The sequence below is a fragment of the Mobula birostris genome, chromosome 1, assembly GCF_030028105.1.
Source record: "Mobula birostris isolate sMobBir1 chromosome 1, sMobBir1.hap1, whole genome shotgun sequence".
Classification (NCBI taxonomy): Eukaryota; Metazoa; Chordata; class Chondrichthyes; order Myliobatiformes; family Myliobatidae; genus Mobula; species Mobula birostris.
This window is the reverse complement of record NC_092370.1, coordinates 105,434,672-105,460,709: the sequence shown is the minus strand read 5'-3', so window position 1 is coordinate 105,460,709 and position 26,038 is coordinate 105,434,672. Positions and strand designations below refer to the sequence as shown.

At 42.9% G+C, this 26,038-nt stretch overlaps 1 protein-coding gene across 1 annotated transcript in view; it reads left to right on the top strand.

Moving 5' to 3' along the window:
• Positions 1-6,834: 6,834 nt before the first annotated feature.
• The window catches only part of LOC140202596 (CCN family member 4-like), a 55,148-nt gene continuing 35,944 nt past the window's right edge, over positions 6,835-26,038 (top strand). The window contains exon 1 of the mRNA XM_072267680.1: positions 6,835-6,997. Within this exon, the coding sequence (XP_072123781.1) occupies positions 6,950-6,997 (48 nt within the window). The 5' untranslated portion in view covers positions 6,835-6,949. The remainder of the gene's footprint in view (positions 6,998-26,038) is intronic.

Sequence of the window (26,038 nt, the reverse complement as noted above, 5' to 3'; positions counted from 1 at the left end):
AAAAGAACAGGTTCGCTAAGGCACGACACACACCACGAGATAACGAGACCCTGGAAGAGGGGTGTGCCCCCACAAGTTGGTGAGAGTTTGGCGGTCTGGTCGTGGGGACCGACCATACATGCACAGGGTGAAAAGGTACGATCGGCGGGAACCTGGTGTGTGTGTCCGCCCTTGCCTGGATGCCGGGTTCACCACAGAAGAACGGTCGTATCCGGAATTGGAGGGGTCACAGTCGGTGACCACAGAAGACATAAAAAAGGGTCCGCCCGAAAGCTAACTGCAAAGAACACCAAAGGTCTGTCTGAATCAATATCTCTCTCTCTCTCCAACGGCACAACAATGATTGCTGCGAACTGTACTAAGCTGAACTGAACTCTGTGTCACTTAATGATCATTTTACCCCTAGACTGCGATAGAGCTTGGTTGATTCCTATTACCCTAGTTCTATGTACACGTGTGTATTATCATTGCTAACCTGTTGCATTTACATCCTTATGATTAGAGTACTGTGTTGCTTATTTCTTTAGTAAAACTTTATTAATTTCTGTTAAACCAGACTCCAACTAAGTGGTCCATTTCTGCTGGTTTTGCAACCCAGTTACGGGGTACGTAACACCCTGTACTCAGCCTCATCTCCCTTGCTGATGCATCTAACTATGGCAGAGTCATCAGAAAATTTCTGAAAATGACAAGACTCTGTGCAGTAGTTGCAGTCCGAGGTGTAAATGGTGAAGAGAAAGGGAGACAAGACAGTCCCCTGTGGAGCCCCAGTGCTGCTGATCACTCTGTCGGACACACAGTGTTGCAAGCACACGTACTGTGGTCTGCCAGTCAGGTAATCAAGAATCCATGACACCAGGGAAGCATCCACCTGCATCGTTGTCAGCTTCTCCCCCAGCAGAGCAGGGCGAGTGGTGTTGAACGCTCTGGAGAAGTCAAAAAACATGACCCTCAGTGCTTGCTGGCTTGTCCAGGTGGGCATAGACACGGTTCAGCAGGTAGACGATGGCATCCTCAACTCCTAGTCGGAGCTGGTAGGCAAACTGGACGGGATCTAAGTGTGGCCTGACCATAGGCCGGAGCAGCTCCAGAGCAAGTCTCTCCAGGGTCTTCATGATGTGGGAGGTCAATGCCACCGGTCTGTAGTCATTGAGGCCGCTGGGGCGTGGCGTCTTCGGCACAGGGACAAGGCAGGACGTCTTCCACAGTACAGGAACCCTCCGGAGCCTCAGGCTCAGGTTCAATACATGGCGAAGTACTCCACATAGCTGAGGGGCAAGGATAGGTCTAGTCCTCAGGTTGAGATTCTAAATTGGAGAAAGGCCAATTTTAATGATATCAGAAAGGATCTGGCAAGTATGGATTGGGACAAGCTGTTTTCTGACAAACTTGCACTTAAGTGGGAGGCCATCAAAGAGAAATTCTGGAAGTACAAAGCTTGTACATTCCTGTCAGAGTAAAAGGCAAGAATAACAGTTTTAGGGAACCATGGCTTTTGAGAGATATTGAGGCCCTGGTTAAGAAAAAGGAGGAGGTTATAGCAGTAATACGCAGGCAGGAACAAATGAGGTACTAGAGGAGTATTAGAAATGCAAGAGAACACTTAAGAAGGAAATCAGGAAGGCTAAACGAAGGTAAGAGTTTGCTCTTAGTGAAGAAGAATTCTAAGCGCTTCTACAGATATATTAAGGACAAAAGGATAGCAAGGGACGAAATTGGTCCACTGGAAGATCAGAATGAAATATATTCATGGAGCCAAAAGAGACAGGAAGGATCTTAAATTGATTTTTTTTTTTGCATCTGTATATTTACTCAGGAGACAGACAGTCTACAGGAGTGAGGTAAAGCAGCAGAGAGGTCATGAACACTATACAGAGAAGGAGGGCTTTGCTGTCTTCAAGCAAATTAGGGTAGAAGATCCCTATAGGGCCTGACAAGGTGTTCCTTCAGACCCTGTGGGAGGCAAGTGCAGAAATTGCAGGGCCCTAGCAGAGATAATTAAAACATCCTTCACTATGGATGAGGTGCTGGAGAAATGGAGCACAGCTAATGCTGTTCCGTTGTTTAAGAAAAGATCTAAGAATTAGCCAGGAAATTAAAGGTCAGTAAGCCTGGCATCAGTAGTGGGAAAGTTATCGGAAACTATTCTAGGGGACCAGATATATGAGTATTTGGATAGACAACATGGTTTTATGTGTGGTAGACCATGCCTAACCAATCTTATAGAGCTTTTCGAGGAAGTTATCAGGAAAGTTGATGAAGGTAATGAGGTAGAAGTTGTCTACATGGACTTTAGCAAGGCCTTGACAAGGCCTCACATGAGAGATTGGCATTCAAGATGAGGCAGTAAATTTGATCTTTCAGGGTCTTCATGGGAGAAGCCAGAGTGTGGGAGTAGATGGCAGCTCCTCTGCCTGGAGGCCTGTGACTGGTGGAGTGCTGCAGGGATCGGTGCTGTCTCTGTTGTTGTTTGTCATCCATATTAATGATCTGGATGATAATGTGGTAAACTGGATCAGCAAATCTACTGCTCCACTTTTGTGTCAAGACACTTCTAGGTTTCCTAAAAGACGAGTGAAACCTGCAATTCACCCAACAGAGTATGCTCACCTGAAGAAAATTGTCCGCCGACAAGAGCACACGATCCCGAAGCAGCAGGAAATCTGCCAGGCTCTTCCAACTCTCCATCTTGGTGCACTTCCTCCCTCTGAGTCCCAGTGCCCATGCAGAAGCGCTGCTGGCCCATAGCCATCACAGTCTGTCAGAGCACTTGATGGATGAACTGCCTGCTCTGGAGTTGTCCACTGACCGTGAAAGCCCCATCGCTCTGGCCCTCCATATTGGCAAGCATCACATGGAAAGACCCTCCAGATTATCAGCCAGAACTCCATCTGAGTTCCCAGAACTATTTTAGACTGCAAACCCGCCCCATCACCAATGCTGCCAGAGCTCCTACTGTTAGAGGTAGCCCCCATGAGCGTGAGCATCAGTGGAGAAGCCGGTGCCAGCTAGAGAAGAAGGGCCCTCCTCCAGAGGAGCTCCCCCATCCTCTCTTTTCAGCACTATAGGCCATCACATTCTCACTATTGTCCTCCACACCTCATCAGCTCTGCACGCATGAGAGGGTCTGCTGGATTCGCCTACAGCATATAACTTTCAGGATCGGATTCTGTGTGCAGCTTACACCTCCTACCAAGCTTATCTCTCACCCCTTCAACATCATGGCCATTGACAGACGTCCCTTGGGGTCTGGGCTAGTCCGAGCGTGCACATGACCCGTGCATGCGAGCATCAGAAAGCACCACGTCCATCCAATTCCTCCTGACAGACTCACGCAACACTCCTCCCATGTTAGGTGATGGGCCTCCAATCATGATCCTCGATTGCCTGGTCATCCCATTCTCCCGGTAGCCACCCACTTCAACTCTGCTTCCCATTCCCATTCAGATATGTCCATACATGCCCTCCTCTACTGCCATGATGAGGTTAAACTCAGGTTAGAGGAGCAACACCTCATATACCGTCTAGGTAGTCTCCAGCCCCTTGGTATCAACATAGAATTCTCCAACTTCCGGTAATTCCCTCCCCCTCCCTTCCTCTATCCCTATTTCACATCACCTCCCTCATAGTTCCGCCTCCTTCTACTACTGCGCATCGTTCTCCTGCCAATCACCTCCCTGCTTCCCCTCCCCCACCCCTTTGTCTTTCAAATTACTGTTTTTTCCAACTACCAGTATTCTTCAAACCCTCCCAAAGCTCTTCCTTCAGTCCTGACGAAGGGTTTCGGCCCGAAACGTCGACTAATCTTTTCAACTGATGCTGACTGACCTGCTGAGTTCCTCCAGCGCATTGTGAGTGTTCCTTTGACAACAGCATCTGCAGTTTATTTTGTGCATCCCGTTCACTGCTGAGTTGGGGACCCACCTGCCTGCAACCTCAATTGACTTCATCTCCTCCCACCATCCCCATAAAGCCTCAGCCCCATCAAATTCCCAGAGGAGTAGCATGACTTAGTAAAAGGGAGTCAGTAGTCTACCATCTCACAGTCCACATGACTTGATCACCTCCCGGGTATCACCACTTCCTGAGGCTGCCTGTTTTCCCTCTCTCCTCCTGAGACCCAAGTCATGAATTATATCACAGAAGTGCTAAAGCACAGCTTCATTCATCCATCCCACTCCCCAGCTGTTGCAGGATTCTTCTTTGTCAAAAAGAAAGATGGGGATCATTGTCCCTGCATTGACTACCATGGACAGTAGAATCACCATTAGCCCAGATCTTCACCAAATAGGAGGGGTCCGTCACTTCCCCAGCTATAGGTTGACTCATTATAGAGCCTAATGGCCAAGGGTAAAAATGATCTCATATTGCGCTCTTTGGAGCAGTGCAGTTGTTTCGCTCTATTACTAAAAGTGCTCCTCTGTTCAGCCAAGGTGGCATGCAGAGGTTGAGAAACATTGTCCAGAATTACCAGGATTTTCCGTAGGGTCCTTTGTTCTATCACAGCCTCGAGTATGTCCAGTTTGATTCCTATAGTAGAGCCAGCTTTTCTAATCAGTTTATTGAGTCTGTTGGCATCACACGTGTTGATGCCATCGCCCCAGCACACCACCACATAGAAGATTGTGCTGACAAAAACAGACTGGTAGAACATGTGAAGGAGAGGCCGGCATACTCTGAAGGATCTCAGTATCCTTAAGAAGTAGAGGTGAGCCTGGCCCTTGTACACAGCCTCTATGTTGGTACTCTACTCAAGTCTCTCATCCACCTGTAGGTCTTCACCACATACATGTCCTCAGCATCAATAGTAACAGGGAGCAGTGCAGGCTTGGTCTTCCTAAAGTCCACCACCATCTCCTTAGCCTAAATGATGTTGAGCTGCCAGTGATTCAGCTTTGAACTTTGAACTTTGAACTAAAGACCTTCATTGTTGATGAAACTCTCCATTGTACAGACAAAGCCTTTGACCGTCTTTGGAATAGGGTGCATAAAGATCAAAACCTTGTGGTTTACCACACAGCAGCAATCTCTGCCTTCCTACGTCCTTCTAAAAAGTACAGCAGGCACCTCAAAGCACTACAGAGCAACACATCAATGATTTTTCTGCAAAATCCTGTTAACCTTTTGGAGAAATAATCAAAAATGTATCAATACCCTACTTCGCTGTTGGCATCCATCTGTCTCGAAGGACAATGGGTGATGATCATCATTATCTCAAGGCTGGGAGAAAGGTATGGAGATCCTGAGATGCCCAGTCGTCAAGATCTGCCTCTCTGCTTCACCAGTGTAGTCCAAAGGAAAGCTTATGAAGCAATATGTTTGGTACTAACTTGGCTGCAAGAGCTGCCAGAAGGATGTTTAATGACGTCCAGCCACCTTAGGGGCTCCGTTGTGGACTTTCTATCTAGGTTTATTCCCATAGCCTTCGTCTCTCCTGAGGCTGCCCACAAGGCAGTGGGGCTATTTACCCATAGCTGGGGATCTGATTCACAAGCACCAGAGTGCGTCCACACCGGTGGGCCTGCATACTTTGTGTGCAGGGGCCAGACCTCCTCCCTGTCCTTTGTAGTTCAACCTGAGTCCGAATGGAGTTTAGTTTCCGTGTGTCGCCAGCGAGGAGGCACTACATGAGGCTTGCTGTTGGAGCGGCTGTGTACTGGCAGGGAGAGACTTACACATTCAGCCCTCCTTTTCACAATCTTCTCGGCAGCGGTGCAAGCTGCGAGAGCAACAAACACAACCTACCACACTAGACGCATCACAACAAATGTTTTGACACCAATTACATCTCCTATATTTCCACTGTTTCTGAAAGGATCACCAGGATCCCGAAGAAATACTGGATTCATACAATCCACAAACCCAGAAGGAAGGTCGAGTCACAACATATGGGGGTCGAAGATGATCTGAGACTTAGGTCGGTTGGCGTTTACAGGATTCCCTGTGCATGCAGAGCAGTATATTGGCTGGAGAGGATGGATGGTGGAAACCCACATCAAGGTGCTCAAGGGATGTATCTGTTTGGGTTCCCTGGAGAAATCGGCGGTCGCAGAACAATGCATTCACAATGGCTGTAGGATTGACTTCAATGATACAAAACTACTGTGCGCACCAATGGCTCCTGGGACCGCCTGGTGAAGGAAGCCATCGAAAGACAACTAGAGGAAAAGAATTTTAACAAGGATGAAGGTCTCGCTCTGTAAGAAGTAGAATTCAATTGTAAACAAGGTGGGAGTGCAGAAACCTGATTGGATGAGGACTAACCAGTCAGGAGAGACGGATTACCACTTGACTAGACATACCCAGGTATCACCCCTGAAGAGGGCGGCAGAGTTTGTCATTGAACCTGTACCCAGCGAGAAGACTTTATTTGAATGTTAATGTTCATCAAAGTTCTGCTCTTTCTTTTAGTTCATATTTTAACTATTCGGAAATTACAAATGTTCGTATACTTTCACCTGATGTATTTTAAATGCAGATTCCCTGGAGTCATTGGTTTGTAAACAGAGAACCATGTTCATTTATTAATCCTTTTTGCAGCTGGCTGCATTTGTTCTAAGATGAGACTCTTACATCAATTCCTGTTTCTTCAGTCAGGCTGAACATGTAAAATAAAGAGATATTTTGGCGCCAAATCCACTCACATTTTGAAGAGTGTTCTGTGCCTTTAAAAGTTTCCTGCTGAACAATGCCACAATGGATGCTTACACTGGGACAAACACCCAGGGAGAGATGGAGTTTGGGGAGGGGGGGGCGTTATAATTGTCAGTTATCCTGACGTCACAGGAGAAATTATAGAGGCTAGATTTGCTGAGGGGAAATTTAGGGAGGACTGCATGAAACTAGCTGGGATTACGTGTTCAGGAATGCAGACTGGTGGAATCCTTAGCTTGTGAATCTGCAAGACCTTAACTTTAAGGTTAAATGAATTTTCAACGGTTTTACAGGGATGAAGAGGCTGCTGCTTTGGATTCTAGTGGCAGGCATCATAACTCAGGTGAAGAGTGTCGGTTCGTTTTTTTAAATGAAAGAAATTTCTTTGCTGGAGAGAGAGGAAAAGTTTGCTGAAGTAATGGTTGACAAAGGGCAACCGGAGTGAAAAGGGAATCGGTGTAGAGCTACGCTGAAAACAAGGAGGGATGCGAAAGAGCATAAAATTTAAAAAGCACATTTTTATGGTCCAGCAGGTAATAAGGGATTAAGGAGAGAAGGGAAAGACAGGATGTTTGGGGGGAAGGCGATGAAAGCAGGGAAAGAGCTAAGGAAGTTAACGTCACTGGGTGAATCTGACATTTGTGCAGTACAGGGGAAGGTGTTGCGTTAGAACGATTTGCTGCAATTAAACTAAATACGTGGCAAAATTATTTGGGAAGACAAAACTAAAATATTGATTATAGCAATTTATTCTTGTATTTCTGATTTAGATGTCGCTCTACGAATGTGGAATGTTTGACACTGGGACGGGTGTTGATGGTGTGGGTTGGAGGGTGAGTGGAAAGTGGGGGAAGGAAGGGATTTTAGAAACTTGAACAAGTGTATCAGAAAGATGTGTGAAGATTGCTGCGCGGTGCCGGGCGGTAACACTTAGATCTGTTAATGCGCTGAATTTGAAAACTTGAACCCGCCTTTGCTGCTGTTGAAATAAGAATGAATTAATGCCTTAAGTACCATGTTTCAAACAAGACTGACTTTAAATTAATAATAGAAGATGCCGCGGGGCGGGGTGGGGGGGTGGGGGGGGGAAGTCCGGGGATATGGATTTTAAATGTTCAGCAGATGAATTAAAACCAGAAGAGAGTGCAGTTGATGCACACCAGAGGTCCATTAACTCCGAGGGCAAAGTGAAACGAGTGGCAAAGATCTTTTTGGTGGGGACATAAATTGTATGTTTTTTTTTGTCATGATGTTGCTTGTTGTGAGACGGTTTATTTAGTGATAGGCTGGACCTTGACAGCTTGGTCCGCATTCCCAGAACAAATAGGTTTTAAGAATGATGCCGACTGTTAGTAAAGAGCGCAGAAAGGTCTTCGTGAGGTACTTTTCCCCAAATGCCTCACCTCTTTAAAGAAGATGCGCAGCAAATTTGTTTCAGCTGGCTGCTACTGACAGGGGTGTTGCTATTGGTAACAGCGCAGATTGCAAGATTGAGGATGGAAAAGGGGGAAGGGGTATTGAGGCAAGTGAAAATTATTGGTTTCTTAGGTCCTTGAAGCAAAGCGTACGTGTGTAGTCTTTCAATATATATCATCAGTATATTAGCTAATAATTGACACTGAGGTTCGTCTGTATATCTTTTTGTCAAACTTTATGATTTTGTTTTCATCTTTCACTTCACACTTTTGGAGAAGGTGTGAAAGCCTGTAATGTCGTTGAACCTTTCGTGGACGTGGTTATCGGTGTGTTGCCGATGGAGAAGTGAGTAGTTAGCGACTGGAGGGTTATTGGGTTTCTACCGCCAAGACAATGGCGAGTGATTCATTCAGATTCAGTAAGCAGGAAAATCCCGTTGGATACATTCCATAATTCGGAATCAGAGCTCCGGCCAGAGCTGTCTCACTCTGAGCTCTCCAATTTCTGGCTCATTACTATCGTAATAAACCGTGTAAAGTAGCAAAGGAGGTAAATTTAATAGAGTCCTTTGAAGTAAAAGTGTGATCACTATCGTACGGTAGGAAGCATCGCCAATTTAAATACAGTAAACTTACAAAAGCTATGTGAGGAGCAGATAATCTACTTTACGATATTAATCTCGGGATTATTATTTGGTCTGACACTGCTCACCGCCTGTTTGCTGATTTAAACGGCAGCTATTCTTGCTGCTGGGATCTTGTACCAATAAAAAAATTCTCAACATCTGTGACTTAAAAGCAACTTCACGTGGACGATATTGCTTATTCCAACTGCCGTGGAACCTGCATAGTGATAGTCATAGTCATACTTTATTGATGCCAAGGGAAATTGGTTTTCGTTACGGTTGCACCAACCAAGAATAGAGTATAAATATAGCAATATAAAACCATAAATAATTAAATAGTAATATGTAAATTATGCCAGGAAATAAGTCCAGGACCAGCCTATTGGCTCAGGGTGTCTGACCCTGCAAGGGAGGAGTTGTAAAGTTTGATGGCCACAGGCAGGAATGACTTCCTATGATGCTCTGTGTTGCATCTCAGAGGAATGAGTCTCTGGCTGAATGTACTCCTGTGCCCAACCAGTACATTATGTAGTAGCTGTGCTACTTTGTGATATATGGATTATAAAGACACGTTTGCAAGGGGAGACATTGTCCAAGCTGGCATGCAACTTGGACAGCATCCTCTTTTCAGACACCACCATCAGAGAGTCCAGTTCCATCCCCACAACATCACTGGCCTTATGAATGAGTTTGTTGATTCTGTTGGTGTCTGCTACCCTCAGCCTGCTGCCCCAGCACACAACAGCAAACATGATAGCACTGGTCACAACAGACTCGTAGTCCTGAAGAGATACAGGTAAATATTTGTATATCTTGTTGTGAAAATTTATTGTCTGGTACTTATCCTGTAGTGCCACATGACAAGCTACATTTCAACATCACTGTTACCCTGAGTTTAACATCCAATGTGATAAATGGGAAGGTGCTTTATTTAACATGTTTAAGAAGGAGCATTGAGCAATATGCAACTGGAAGGTTGTGCTAATATTCTGCTGTGCTACTTTGTGATATATGGATTATAAAGACACGTTTGCAAGGAAGGCAGGCCTTTATCTCTATGCAAATAAATTGGGTCCTTCGTTCTATTAACAGGATAGTAATCCTGTGGGAAAAAACCTAGATCATACCAAATGGGTGTGGTCCAAACGTGAAACCCCAATTCACTTTATAGCACCAGTGACCAAGATTGAACCCCCGCTGCCTCCTGTGAGGAGATTGTATCTTCTCCCCGTGACCGTGTGCATGCCCTCCAGGTGCTCCACTTTCCTTCCACAATCCAAACACGTGCCAGTGGGTAGGTTAATTGGGTTAGAATTAAATCGGAGGGCTGCAGGGCATTGCAGCTCGAAGGGTCGGAAGGGTGTATTCCACACTGTATATCTATAAATAAATAAATCATTGCCCATTATTTAGATGGAGAAATAACTAACAGTGGCTTTGAAATATACGTGGCTATAAAATATTCTTGATTGAAGCAGCTCACAAAGGAAATTTACGCAAATATATGTATATTTGCTAGTGAGTTGCCTGATGAAGTCAAATCACTGCACTTATATAGCTCCTTTAGTTTAAGTCAGGATGGGGGTGGTGAACCTTTTTGAGAGTGTATACCCAATCTTACAATAACCTAAAAAGTTTTTCAGTGTGCCATGTTAATTCTGAGCAGAACTGATCTATTTTACTATTAAGAGGTTATAAAGATTATCTTTTGGAAAATCCATTGCTATTCTGAACAAACTGAAAAGGATAAACACAATTTAAAACTAGCACACTGATAACTCATAGTTTAAAATATTTTTATCGTGAAAGTAATAAAACTTCTCGCAGGCGCTAAATGATACACAGTATTTACCATATTATCACTGAATGGCCAGTGCTCACTCACAAACAACAAAAGAAAAATATAAGCAGAGATAAACCAAATGCAATGTACCCAACTGTTTATTATCTAAATGTTGTTGTGTACACTGGGTCTGTAAGGATTTCAAAATGTATGATCCAACATCACACGTTCTCACAATCACCCAGATGATGCCAAACCATCTCACTGCTCTCGGCTTGTTAAAAAATCATTCACTCCTTCATTTAGCAGCAAAGGTAATCATTATGTATCTTTTTATTATGGTTGAGGTTTAAAAAATTGAGGGGCTTCGCTGCATGCTGTGGGCCAACAAAATATTTTGCATGTGCCATCTTGGACATGTGAGCCATAGGTTCACCACCCCTGGAGCAAGTAAGAAGATTGTCATAGGATGATAATCACAGAAACCCCTCCTCATCTCAGTCATAATGAAGTTACTCCTTTACTGTGATAACATCCTTCCTAGTTAAAACTCCCCCACATCCACATTGCATCTATCCTGTCAGAATTTTGATATGATTTTATTAACTTACCTTTTATTCTACTAAACATCAGACTGTGAATGTTTTCCAATGCTCTATTTAAGGAATTAATTTTATTCAAAAAAAAACTACTAAAGGGAGAATTCCTTTTATTATTGCTGTAATTAGATTTCTAAATAAGGTTAAAGTCATACCAATGCAGCTGATATTGAAATCCTAATGGACTATTGGATGGAAATTTGTATAATAATGGAGAGACAATGTCTTGTTTTTTTTAAATAGATACTGATGATGAGCAATTATCTTATCATTTCTTAAATTAAATAACGTATGTTCATCTGGTTTTATGATCCATGTTTCTTCTGCTTACTTGCTCATAAATTATTTACAGTTCTAAGTAACCAGCAAGTAAATATTGTAACCAAAGATGAAGCAAGCTTTGCTTTGTTTGACCTGTGTTAGAAATGTTCTCATGTCAATCCAAATGTATTAACATGACAAATGGAAAATCAAGAAGCATGCAGAATGTGGCACCAAAGGCATTAACTTAATTGAAAATGAGGTTAACCTTGTATTCCTTCTGTCAATCAATGCAAATATATTGATTTTTGGGTTGCCACACAAGTTGGTAGGGTGGTAAATAAGGTGTTTGGTGAGTTTGCCTTTATTCATTCAGGGATTGAGTTCAAGAGCAGTGAGATAATATTACAGCTCTATAAAGCCCTGCTTCGACCACACTTGGAATACCGTACTGCATTTAATTCTGATTGCCTCATTATGGGAAGGATGTAGAAGCCTTAAAGAAGGTGCAGAGGAGATTTACTAGGATGCTGCTTAGATTAGAGAACATGTTTTATGAAGATCAGTTGAGTGAGCTCGGGCTTTTTTTTTGTAGAGCAGGTGACTTGATAGAGATATACAAGACAATAAGAGGCATAGATTGAGTGGACAGCCAGAGTCTTTTTCCTAGGGTGGAGATGGCTAATAACAGGGGGCACAAGTTTAAAGATGATTGGGGGAACATATAGGGGGTTGTCAGAAGTAAGTTTTTTTTACACAATGAGTGGTGAATGTGTGGAATGCCTGCCAGGAGTGGTGATAGAGGCATTTAAGAAATTCTTAGGTAGTCACTTGGATGATAGAAAAAAATGGAGGGGTACATGGGGGTAAGGGATAGGTTAATCTAAGAGTAGGATAAATGGTCAGCACAATATTGTGGACTGAAGGGCCAGTACAGTTCAATGTTCTAGTGATAGTTTTCAACATAAAGATTATGATGGCCATTATTGCCTAATCCGCTTGGATTTTTACCATTTCATTTTATTTTTACGTTCTAATGATGCAAGGGATTTTGGTGTTATTGTTTAATATTTGGTGTTAACCTGAAGGATTGCCCAATGAGTTGTGAAATGGATTTATTTATGACTACTGACCTAATGAGATCCATCCATTATTGAGAAATTTACCTTTGTAAAGTAATTCAATACAGTTAACCTTCAGAAAGTTAAATAAACCTGAATTCAATTTCAAATCAAAACGTAACAAGTGATAACATTTGAATTTTTACCAGTTGCCACCAGGTCAAGTTGCTTCTTGTCAATACATCAGTTAGCAATGCTGAATGAGCTCAATTTTTATGCAACAAAATTTATCAGCTGGGAATTTCCAAGACATCAAACATAGTTAACAATGACTAACAATTGAGCAATGTAGAGTGGGTGCTGCATAATTTATTTCAACGCTTCCATCTACTGTGAACTCAGATTTATATTGTCCTTTTCCTGGATATGTGCTTTCCGTTATTTATCAGTATGCTCGTACATTTTGCTTGCAATGTTCTTGCAACAGATGTAAGGATCCCGTTGATATCTTGCTTTATTCATTTTCAGTATATGAGTGTCACTGGCAATGCCAATGTTTATGATCTTTCATTAGTAATCCCTGAGAACCCCTGCTTTTGTCAACACCTTTAGTGGAGGCGTTGCATGAATTTCAGAGCACATTGTTAATGGGGGAGGGGGGGTGAGGCAGGGCTGTCCTGCAGGTGCTTTTTCTGTTACTTGTTCTTCAGGTGCTTGAAATGGGCATCACTCCTCTCGCTGGCAAAACTTGACATGTTAATATAGCTACCTGCTGTAAGTAACTCTGTGAAAAGACTGAGAGTTACAAGATCCAAATCTTTGTTTTAACATTTCTCTCATTTAGACATACCAAATCTATGTTACCACTTTGACTCTCCTTTATCCAAATGGGAAAACAAAGTAATGTAGAGAATGAAAAATTCCAGCCAATATGTTACATGTGCTGTAGCTTTTTGAAAGAAGAAAAAAATTAATGATTCTCTGTTAATGTAGAATACATGCAGGGAGAATTTATGCTTGCTTTGTGATTGAAATTCGACCTGTTAAGACAAGAATGAAACACATGAATTATCCAACATGTTAAAATTCATTAGCATTGCTTAGTGCATATTGAACACCTAGTGGCAATTTATTTGCTTCACCAGCCAATGTAATTTCTCTCGACAACATTGCCATTTGATACAGAAACATAAAAAGTTTATGCCACCAAGAACTATACTGAGTTTCAAAAAACTGATTCAGCATTATGTCAAGATAACCATCAGGCTGAGGAATAGTTCCACATCCTGGACAAAATTAAATCTGGAGTGAGGTCTTGGGGGTGAAAGCACAAACTGAGTCAGCAGTTGCCTCCCACATTCTGAAATTAGAGCTGGTGAGTCCTTCACTGCTGCTCAAGGTTGTGTAATTTTAAGAATACAGTTGTATCTGCGGTCCCTAAAGTAAAAATCAGCCTACTGGGATGAGAAGAAAGCTATTCCATCAGGTGAAAAATCCATTTCTAACCTCTCTCAGCAGCCAGTTCATTATTTATCCAGTATTTTCAGTACTTTCTTATTGGTTCTATGGAAATACTTCTTTTGTTAATTTGTAACAAGGCAGGCAGGCAGAACCAAAGCCAAGGTGTTTGCCAATGACAAAAAGCTTTTTATTCAGCCAAGAGCACAGAGGTTTATTTTATGCACTATGAAGCAGTATATGTATACTTTAGAAGTCAATGACAGAACTGATGAGGTTAAGACCACACCTTTTCCTTTGTGTTTACTTATGGTCATTAGTAATTTATTCAAAGTTAGAAAGAAAGACCAAATTTCGGGAATGTATTCATTCTATTAAAGGATGAGCGTGATGTTTGATTCTGCAACGCACTGCTTTGTGCTGAAGCATGAATGATGTGAGTGAGAATGCTTTAACAGTGATTATTCAAGACATCAAAGCCACCCCACTCAGAATTTATGTGTGATCTTATCATAGACTTCCCATCTTCCCTCATCTACTCCAGGAAATAGTAGTTTCCATCCTACTATCTCAGCCATATACTTCATAAACTATTCTTTGGGTTGAGACTTCCAATAGCTCACCACATATAGTAAACAAATTTCTCCTCACCTTAGATCTAAGTGGCCTGCCCCTTATTTTCAAACTGTGCCTTATATTCTAGTTTCTAATTTCTTTGGTCAAGGAAATGATCCTCCCTGCATTTAGCCAGTGAAGCCCTTTTATTATTTTGTAAGTTTCAATGAGATCTCCTCCCATACTTCTAAACAGGCCCAAACTATGCAATCTCTCCTCATGTGCCAGACCTTCCTTTCCTGGAACCATCACAGTGAGTCTTATTGCCCACTCCCTCTGTGGCAAGCACATTATTCTCTTAGGTAAGGAGACTAAAACTGTAGAGTGGTATCGTGGCAATAAGCTGTCATTTCCTAATACATGAGAACAATACGACATGGCATTTGCCTTCGTGGTCACCTGCAGCACCTCCACGTTAACAATCAGTGACTCTCGTCCGGTCCCACTGAGCGTCACGTTTACCCAATTTCTCACCATTTAACAAATACTCTGCTTTCCATTATGTTTACCAAAGTGAATCACCTCACATTTTTCCCACATTTCTCTACCCACATACCCTGAAGCTTCTTTACATTCAACCCCATTGTCACGTCAAATTCAGTGTTGCCAGCAAAGCTGACAATATGGCATTCATCTTCACAGTCAATCATTGACGTAGAGAGTGAATAGTTGCAGCTCAAGTGTTGATTCTTGCAGGAACCCATCCTGTGGGTTCATTTATTCTCACTCTTTGCTTCCCGATCAATCACTAGTTCTCAATCTATATTTGAATATTAATCTTGATCCCATCTTTGTTGGAACTTGGATATCAGACTCTGATTCTCTTGGTGAATTATGTTCAAATTTAGGACATAGAATAGTACAGCATAGGAAGAAGGCCATTCAGCCCACAATGTTGTGTCAAACCAGCTAAAAAGCAAACCAAAAACATCCAAACACGAATCCTTCCTACCTACACCATGTCCATATCCCTCCATCTTCCTTACATCCATGTGCTTAATGTCTCTTAAAAGCCTTTAATGCATTTGCCTCTTCTACCATACCAGGCAGCACATTCCAGGCAACCACGACCCTCTGAGTAAAAAAATTTCCCCTCACATCCCCCCTTGAACCTGCCTCCTCTCACCTTCAATGCATGCCCTCTAATATTAGACATTTCAACCCTGGGTAACAGACACACCCTGCCCGCTCTATCTATGTTTCATAATCATGTAAACCTCTATTAGACCTCCCCTGAGCCTCTGACACCCCAGAGAAAACAATCCAAACTTATCCAGCCTCCTGTGATAGCACATTCCCTCTAGACCAGGCAGCATCCTGGCGAACCCCTTCTCCACTCTCCCCGAAGCCCCAACATCCGATCAGAACTTTCACAATACCCCAGATAGGGCCTAACCAGAGCTTCATAAAGTTGCAATATAACCTCATGACATTTGAACTCAGTGCCTCGACTGATAAGAGCAAGCATTCCATCAGTAAATTGCCGTAAAGTAGCTGATTCAGCAGCCAACTGGAGTCACTAGAGACTGCAGATGCTGGAATCTGTAGTGGCATAGAAGGCTCTGGAGGAACATGACAGTTCATTGGGGGGAAATGAACAGTCAATGTTTCATGTCGAGACAGGTTCAGTTGGGCCTTGGGTAAGCCCAGAGAGAGGGTCTCAGCCTGAAACATCATCTATCCGTTTCTTTCATAGCTGCTGCCTAACACCCCGAGTTCCTCCAGAACTTTTGGTACACAACAGCATTCCACCAATTGCACCATGAAAATGACCAGGTAATTTGTTGTTGATTAAGGTAAAGGGATCCTTTCTTCCCCCTTGAAGTAATGCCACAGAATCTATTGCATCCATCAGACAAATGTGAGAGGAGTTCAGTTTGATGTGCTATCTGAAAGATGGCACTGGAACATTAATCTAGATTTTTGTCTCACAACCAGCACTGGCACCACTTGTGTTCTGAATAACGTTAAGAATGGTAACAATTAAGCCATAAAACCAGTACCAAGTATGGAAACCTACAACAAGGAGGAAAGGCACTTGTTTTATAAACCTGTATTGCTGGGTTTAGGCAATGACATTACAGGATGCATATGTTCCTTTCAAAAGACAGAAACTGCATTACAAGAGGTGGACTCAAAACAGAGAATGCTGGAAACACTCAGCTGGTCAGGCAACATCTGCAAAGTTAATATTCCAGGTCATACACTTTCAGCAAAGGACACTTCAGCAATGGGACTGCCCTGCGCAACTCAGTACTAAAACTGAGGACTGGCTATTGAATGATAGTTGTGCAGGATGTATGAAGGAAATCAAGTTCATGTCACTAAAACTTTGCCTGATAGATTTTCTCAGCCATTATTCAACAGCCACTGTGGGTCTTTTGGGTCTCAGATTCCATTCACTTCGGTATATTTTTAATGGACTGGTTAAGCATTGGACCAGAGGTCCAGACTAACAATCTAGACAACTGTTCAAATCCCGCCATAGGAACTGTGGAATTTAAATTCAGATCAAAATCAAGAATTTTAAAAAGTGATTCTTGATAGTGATGACTGTGAAGTTACCAGATTATTTCTTTAAAAAAATCTATCTGATTAATAGCCCATCAGATCATTGCCTTTCAAATGATGCACAATATTTTGTAGATTGGCTCAAAAAATCCTATTTCAATATCTTTTAAATTTAGAAAAAGAGACAGTAAGATGTGAAATAGTACTTTTTCAAGGCACTGTACCCAATGAATGGGTGGCAGGATAGAGATACATCTCTGATTAATGTGTAGCATCTGCTTAGGCCCCCTCCCCACCTCCAATCGGTGTCATGTGAAGACATGGGAGCAGATAGTAGATAGTTGTATGACCAGCTGGTACGTATCAAAATTACTGGTTATGTGATCACAGACACCGAGCAGATAATCTCTGGAGAGTACTGATAATGGCCAGGCTCACTCATCTCGTAAAGACGCTGCCCAGAAGAAAGCAATGGCAAACCACTTCTGAAGAAAAATTTACTAAGTACAATCATGGACTTTTCTGGTTTCTATTTCACTCTGAATCAAATATGGCTTCATTCAATGCAGTAGACTTTGAAATGGTCCAGAGAGAGAGAGCAAGATAGGAAGACGGAGGGGGAGAGAGAGTATAAAGATTATTTTAAAGTGCAGTAAATTCTAGCTCAGTTGCACTTCTACATAAAGTGTCATTTGGAGAAGTGATGAAGTGTTACGTGACAATTTTTTTGTTATCTCCAAGTCTGGAGAGCTAAAACCAATTGTAACCCTAATGCCTCCATCTAGAAGTAATGCATTCAATGCAGCCAGGTATCCAAACCTATTTCACTCATTTTTAATATATTAAATTATATTTAAATGAATTTACTGAGGGCAACACATGAAAATAACAAGATATTTTAGTGTACATATTTATCAATAGAGGCCACGTCAGTTCATTTCCAAGCAAAATCAAAGGCTGTTCCTTTCACTCAGGATTATTTTTTTCTCTCTATTCTATCACAAGATATTGACCAATTTCAAAATCGTTCTTTCATTCATAACGTTGACATTTGAAGCATTCATGGTTATTTCCTTTTCCTCGAAGGAGATCTTCTTATCATCACTCCAACTTAAGGAGATATTTTTGTGACTCAGTTCTAACTGAAACCTTGCTAACCCATAGGGACAATCAGATGACTATCTAGCTGCTTTACATTCATGAGGCTCCAGCTCAGTGGGAGAAGATTCTAAATGCCAGGGGATGATAGAAGAATGGGAAAAGTGACCCAGCAAACTAAAAATATTTCAAAATAATGCACAGGCTAACAAATCCTTCCGAAGTATTAATTTGCCATAGTTTTTCCCTTTATTCCTATTTTCTCCTTGGAATTCACCAACCTAAACTGCAAAACAGTTTCAAAAGAACCAGGTTTCATAGGACAGGTAACTGTGTTTGTTCCACGGAAGTTTTGTCCACCATTACTTCGCATTGTTCTTAGGAACAGAAGACTTCTACAGATAAGGAAAACCAATACTCCCACTTCAAAGGTATTATATTTCCGATCCTTGCATAATATTAATAATATCATCTGCCAAAAATATACCATCACCTCTAGGAAATTTATAACATTGTTTGTTTCTTTGCAATATTTGTTCCAGATATTAACATTCGTGTGAAGAAGTAATGTTTCACACCTTAAATGGAAAGTGTGAAACCCCAGCTTCCAATAGCACACAAGGAAGTCGGGAGCACAATCAAATGCCATCTTTAAATAGATACGCAGGAGTGAAATCCTTCCTTTAATAAAAATGAAAAAGAAAGTTGTAGAATTAACAGTTTGTTAATAATTCTGCATTCTCCTAATTGTCAAGAATTTATTTTCCCACAATATTGTGAATTAGACTTTATAAGAAGAGGAAAAATAGACTTTTGATCTTGAAGTAATTTCATTCCCTTTAATTTTCTTGTTTACCTGGCTGAAATTTATGGAAGAGTAATACTGAACATTGTTGTACACATATTACAATATATTGCAAAGTTACAAATATTGTAATAACTCAGAATTCTGTCATATTGTTGACAGCAGTAGAGTACAAAGACATAAAATTATAATAAGACTCCACACGGTAGGCTTATTCAGAAAGTCAGAAGGCATGGGATCCAGGGAAGTTTGGCCAGGTGGATTCAGAATTGGCTCGCCTGCAGAAAGCAGAGGGTCGTGGTGGAGGGAGTACATTCGGATTGGAGGGTTGTGACTAGTGGTGTCCCACAAGGATCGGTTCTGGGACCTCTACCTTTAGTGATTTTTATTACCGACCTGGTGGTGTTGTAGATAATGTAGAGGATTGTCGAAGATTGCAGAGAGGCATTGATAGGATGCAGAAGTGGGCTGAGAAGTGGCAGATGGAGTTCAACTCGGAGAAGTGTGAGGTGGTACACTTTAGAAGGACAAACTCCAAGGCAGAGTACAAAGTAAATGGCAGGATACTTGGTAGTGTGGAGGAGCAGAGGGATCTCGGGGTACATGTCCACAGATCCCTGAAAGTTGCCTCACAGGTAGATAGGGTAATTAAGAAAGCTTATGGGGTGTTAGCTTTCATAAGTCGAGGGATAGGGTTTAAGAGTCACGAGGTAATGATGCAGCTCTATAAAATTCTGGTTAGGCCACACTTGGAGTACTGTGTCCAGTTCTGGTCGTCTCACTATCGGAAGGATGTGGATGCATTGGAAAGGGTATAGAGGAGATTTACCAGGGTGCTGCCTGGTTTAGAGAGTATGCATTATGATCAGAGATTAAGGGAGCTAGGGTTTTACTCTTTGGAGAGAAGGAGAATGAGAGGAGACATGATAGAGGTGTACAAGATATTAAGAGGAATAGATAGAGTGGATAGCCAACGCCTCTTCCCCAAGGAACCACTGCTCAATACAAGGGGATATGGCTTTAAGGTAAGGGGTGGGAAGTTCAAGGGGGATATTAGAGGAAGGTTTTTTACTCAGAGAGTGGTTGGTGCATGGAATGCACTGCCTGAGTCAGTGGTGGAGGCAGATACATGAGTGAAATTTAAGAGACAACTAGACAGGTATATGGAGGAATTTAAGGTGGGGGGGGTTAAATGGAAGGCAGGGTTTGAGGGTCGGCACAACATTGTGGGCCAAAGGGCCTGTACTGTGCTGTACTATTCTATTATGGTGCAAAAATTGAAAAGGAAAAAACAGCAGATTTTTGTTCAGCCAGAGGATGGTGAATTTGTGGAATTCATTGGCATAGGGTCTTTGCATACATTTGTTTGTGCCTTCGTTCATTACGTGCTGGTGTCGTATGATGTGGGCAGCCATGGTCTTCCCATGACCATGATTGTCCTTGGCAAATTTTTCTTCAGAAGTGGTTTACCATTGCCACCTTCTAAGCAGTGTCTTTACAAGGTGAGTGAGCCTGGCCATTCTCAATACTCTTCAGAGGTTATCTGCTCGGTGTCAGTGGTTGCAAAACCGGTACTTATGATCTGCTCTAGATGGTCATACAACCATCCAGTACCTGCTCCCTTGGCTTCACATGACACTGATGGGAGGGGGGGCTAAGCAGATGCTACACCTTAATCAAGGGTGACATGTAGGCTAGTGGAGGGAAGGATGGCCTAACACCTCCTTTGGTAGAGACGTATCTCCACCCCACTACCCATTCATTAGGTACAGTGCCTTGAAAAGTATTCAGCCCCAACAACTATTTTTACATTTTACTGTTTCTTTTTCTAAATTTAAGATATATTGAAGTAGGATTTTTGAGCTATTCTACCAAATATTGTGCATCATAGCAAATCCAAAGAAAAATTCAAAATCTGTCAACATATCACTAAAAATTAAAAACCAAAATTGTGAGGCTGAGAAAGTGCTCACCCCCTAATGTTCATAATGTGCAATACACTGTACTACCATAGCCACTCACCCAATGTGTTTATGTAGAAAACTGAAGGATCACTTGTTTTCAATGAATTCATAAGAATATATACCTCCCTCCCACCCCACCCCCAGTGAGATCTAACAGTATGGTAGATTTTCAACAGACCAAACCAAATTGAAGACAAAAGAGCATTCATGACAAGTCAGCGAAATGATAATAGAGAGTCACAAATCTGGAGAAGGGTAAAAAAAACCTTCTCAAAGTCATTGAATCTACCTTGGAGCTCAGTGCATTCCATCATGAAAAAATGGAAAGAGTATGAAACCACAACAACTCTGCCTAGGTCAGGCTGCCCCTCTAAACTTAGTTGCTGGATGAGAGTGGCATTTGTAAGAGAAGATACTGTGATGCCAACAGTCACTCTGAGTGAGCAGCAAAAGTCAGTGCCTACAACTGGAAAAGAAATTCAAGGCCCAACAATCTTTAAGACCATGCACAAATATGTTTTTTTTAATGGAAGAGTGGCAAGCAAGAAGTAAACACAAAATACTCTGCAGATGCTGGGGTCAAAGCAACACTCTCAACACGCTGGAGGAACTCAGCAGGTCGGGCAGCATCCATGGAAACGATGAGTCGACGTTTCGGGCCAGAACCCTTCGTCAGGACTGTAGAGGGAAGGGGCCGAGGCCCTGTAAAGAAGGTGGGCGGAGGGTGGGAAAGAGAAGGCTGGTAGGTTCCAGGTGAAAAACCAGGTTCCAGGTGGCAAGTAAGAAGCCCTGGCTAAAATAAAAAGAATATCCTTTCCCGTAAAGACTTTGCAGAGCATTACTTACAAGATACTGTAAAGATGTGGAAGAAGGTCTTGTGGTTGGATGAGACTAAAGTGAAATTTTTTGGCCTCGACACTAGGTGGTACCTATGGAATAAATCTAATACTGTGCCTCAGCCAGGTAACACCATCCTTGCTCTAAAATATGGTGGAGGGAGCGTCATCGCATCATGCTATGGAGATGCTTTTCAGCAGCCAGGACTGACAGTCTGGTCAGGATTGATGGGAAGATGAATGCTGCTAAATACAGAGAGCTCCTGGATTAAAACCTGCTTGCCTCTACCAGAAAACATAAACTGGGGAGGATGTTCATCTTTCATCAGTACAATGATCCAAAGCACACTGCCGGAGCAACGATGGAATGGCTTCAAATGAAGAAAATTGAAGTCCTTGGGTGGCCCAGTCAGAATCCTGACCTTAATCTGATTGAACATCTGACAAGACCTCAAGACTGCTGTCCATCGCCGCTCCTCGAATAACATGGCCCAGCTTGAGCAATTTTGCAAGGAGGAATGGGCAAGTCTGGCTCCATCACATTGTGTAAAGCTCATAGAGGCTTATCCAAAAAGACTAATTGCTGTAATAGCTGAGAGAGGTGGTTCAACTAAGTACTGAGAAAAGGGGAATGAATATTTTTGAACTGCTGACACATCAGTTTTTGAATTTTTAGCTTTTCACACTTTACAATTTTCCCTGTTTTTTTTACCCTACTGTGGAAAAAAAAAAAGGAGCATGTGATTCACAAATAAAAATTCTCGGTTAAATTGATCAAAATCACCGACTGTAATACTCATTTATGTGAACAATGAGTTGAGTCCGAAAACTTTTCCAATGCACTGTATATTTGAGGTGGAGGTTGATTAGTAAGGGTGTCATAGGTTACAGCGAGAAGGCAGGAGAATGAGGTCGAGAGGGAAATTAAATCAACAGAGCAGACTCAACAAGCGGAATAGCCTAATCCTGCTCCTATGTCATACGTGTTCCTTTTCATGGACTATTCAGAAATCCAATCACAGAGGGGAAAAAGCTATTACTAAATTGTTAAGTGGGGTCTTCAGGCTCCAGTATCTTCTCCACAATGAGAAGAGGGCATGTTCCAGATAGTGAGGTTCCGTAATGATGGATACTACTGCCTTGATACACCTCTTCTTGAAGATGTTCTTGATGGCAGAGAGAGTTGTGTCTGTCATGGAAATGGCTGAGTCTTGTACGTTGGAGCCCCTGTACCACATCGGAGCCCCTGTGGGGCCACTGTACCACACTGGAGCCGCTGTACTACATTGGAGCCCCTGTACCACATCGGAGCGTCTGTACCGCATCGGAGCCGCTGTACCACTTTGGAGTCTCTGTACCGCTTTGGAGCCCCTGTACCACTTTGGAGCCTCTGTACCATATCGGAGCCCCTGTACCACATTGTGATGGAACCAGTCAGCATGCTTTCCATTGCTCTTCTATAAAAATTTACATGTATCTTTGGTGCCATACCAAATCTCAAATTCCTAACAAAGTATGTTGCAAAATTACAAAGAAGAGAAAATCTGCAGATGCTGGAAATCTAAGCAACACACACACACAATGCTTGAGGACCTCAGCAGGCCAGGCAGCATCTATTGTGTATATATTGAAAAATTATATATTGTTAAATTGTTCAGTTATGAAATATTTGTAAGCTGGGGCCTTTCTGTTCCCAAACTCAATAACTTGTATTTCCAAGAACCTTTTTATCTCACCAGTATGTTGGATTTAATTCAAGCTTCCTTCATGTGTTTTTTTTGAATTTTTCAAATCTGCCTTGACTTCTGTTTGTTTCTTCTGTAACATTAAAACCATGTGTGGCAAGAATCTGGAACAAAACACCAAACTCTTGGATTTGTATGGGCAAGGGGCCACAGAGTCAAAAGGCTTCTTATGATCATTATTTCAGACTGATACATGAGAATTTCTTATCGATCATCTGTAAAAAATAAAGGACAATGAAGAAGGCCAGCCTCAATCCTAGTCAATCCCTAATGCAGGATAAAAATTTAGCATAGAAAGGCATCATGGACAAGGTAGGTCGAATAGACCTGTTTCTGTGCTGTGTTGTATGATTCTATGATTCAACTGTTTGGTGAAATATTAATGGATTCAAGAAATCAAGTTTACTTATCACACGTACATTGAAACACACGGTGAAATACCTTGTTTGTGTTAACAACCTACACACCCGAGGATGTGGTGCAAGTGTCGCTGTACACCCTAGCACTTACGTAACGTGCCCAGAGCAACACAGATGCAACAGAACAGAATGTAACAAGCAACAGAAGAACAAGAGACATGTATCTGTCAATGTATGAAAAACTACAAGGAAATATGCAAAGAGAAGGCCTCCAGGTTGCTCATGCTCTTTATGAAACCTTGGTAAATTTTTGCTGTTACATACTCCATTTTTCATACTACTGGTATTCATGACATGTTGTTGCTCAGGGGTGGAGTTTTCATATAGAAGGATTTTCATCTTAGTGAGGACAGATCACGTGCAAGAAACACTTTCAGAAACACCTATCGTGCTTCATTGTGTACCATCCATCACCCTAAACTGCCAAACACTCTGCTGGATAGATCATGAGACCGTTTATTTCACTTCTTTTATGCCTTTTACGTTTGCCGCTTTGTGTTGAATGTAATTCTGAAACTGTTGGAGCCTGTGTTTTGTTGTTTGGAGATCGTTTGGGTGTTCCATTGCTATCAGTCTCTGAGAGGATTCCAAGAGGCAGCGGCAGAAGCCACATGAGTGAACCGTGTAGCAGCCAGGCTGCAAGACAGAATGAGAGCCAATGTTTGGCTCCATTTCGCCGAATATAGATTGCATTGTTCACCGAGAGACGAGGGAGACTGAAGCATCGAAGGGAGTGCAGAGGGTGAGCGCTTTATGATTGGTTGCAAAGTTTTTGACAGCTCTTTAAGGGACACAACATTCATTCAGGCAACCTGCACCGAGTTGGATGGCTGGCTGAAATCTGTGGACAAGTCTGGCCTACCTGGGAAGTTTAAAGCCTGGGTGTATCAGCATGGCATTCTTCCCAGAATCCTGTGGCCCCTCCTCGTCTATGCAGTTCCGATCTCGACAGTCGAAACCTTAGAGAGGAGGGTTAGCAACCACCTCAGGAGATGGCTGGGGCTGCCAAAGAGCCTGAGCAGCATCACACTCTATGGACACCACAACAAACTGCAACTGCCCTTCAAATCCTTGGAGGAAGAATTCAAGGTAACAAGAGCCAGAGAAGTGCTACAGTATAGGGACTCAAGTGAAGGTGGCTAGAGCAGAGATCCAAGTAAGTACTGGCAGGAAGTGGAGGGCAGAGGAAGCTGTTCAGGAGGCAGAGGCGAGGCTGCGTCACAGGAGGCTGGTGGGAGTGGTCACACGAGGCCGAGCTGGGCTAGGATCCTTTCCAACTCCCCAGATGGACACCAGAGGGAAGGAAAGGCGTTGTCTAGTTCAGGAGGTGGTGAGAGCAGTAGTGGAGGAGATGAGAGCCTGCAAGGCGGTGAGAATGAAGCAACAGGGAGCTTGGACAAGATGGGAGAATGTGGTTGAGAGGAAAATGACCTGGGCTGATCTTTGGAAAGCCGAACCACAACGCATCCAATTTCTCATCCAGGCAGTATACGATGTGCTTCCAAGCCCATCAAACCTGCACACATGGGGCAAGGCAGAGTCATCTGCGTGCCCACTGTGCTCCAAGCAAGGAACCCTGGAGCACATCCTCAGCGGCTGTGCAAGGGCACTTGGTGAGGGACAGTACAGGTGGAGGTATGATCAGGTCCTGAAGACCATCACTGAAGCTGTCAGCACAGGAGTTGAGTGGGCAAAGCGGTCCCGATCCTCCAAGCAGACCATTGCCTTTGTCAGAGCTGGAGAGCAGCCAATACCTGCCAAAAGAACATCTGCAGGCATTCTGACCTCTGCAAGGGACTGGCAGCTGTTGGTGGACCTCGAAGGGCAGCTGAAGTTCCCCAACCATATCGCAGCCACCATCCTGCGACCAGACATTGTCCTAGTGTCTGAGTCGACTAAGCAAGTGGTGCTGCTGGAGCTGACAGTCCCATGGGAAGATAGCTTGGAAGAGGCCTTTGAAAGGAAGCTCTCCATGTATGCAGGACTGGTCAGCAACTGTCAGCAGGCTGGATGGAGAGTGAGGTGTCTCCCAGTGGAGGTTGGTTGTAGGGGATTCATAGCCCATTCTTTAGTTAGAGCCTTTAGCATTTTGGGCATCGAGGGAGAGGGGAAGAGGAGAGCCATCCGCAGTACCACCGATGTGGCAGAGAGGGCCTCAAGATGGCTGTGGCTCAAAAGAGGGGAGCCA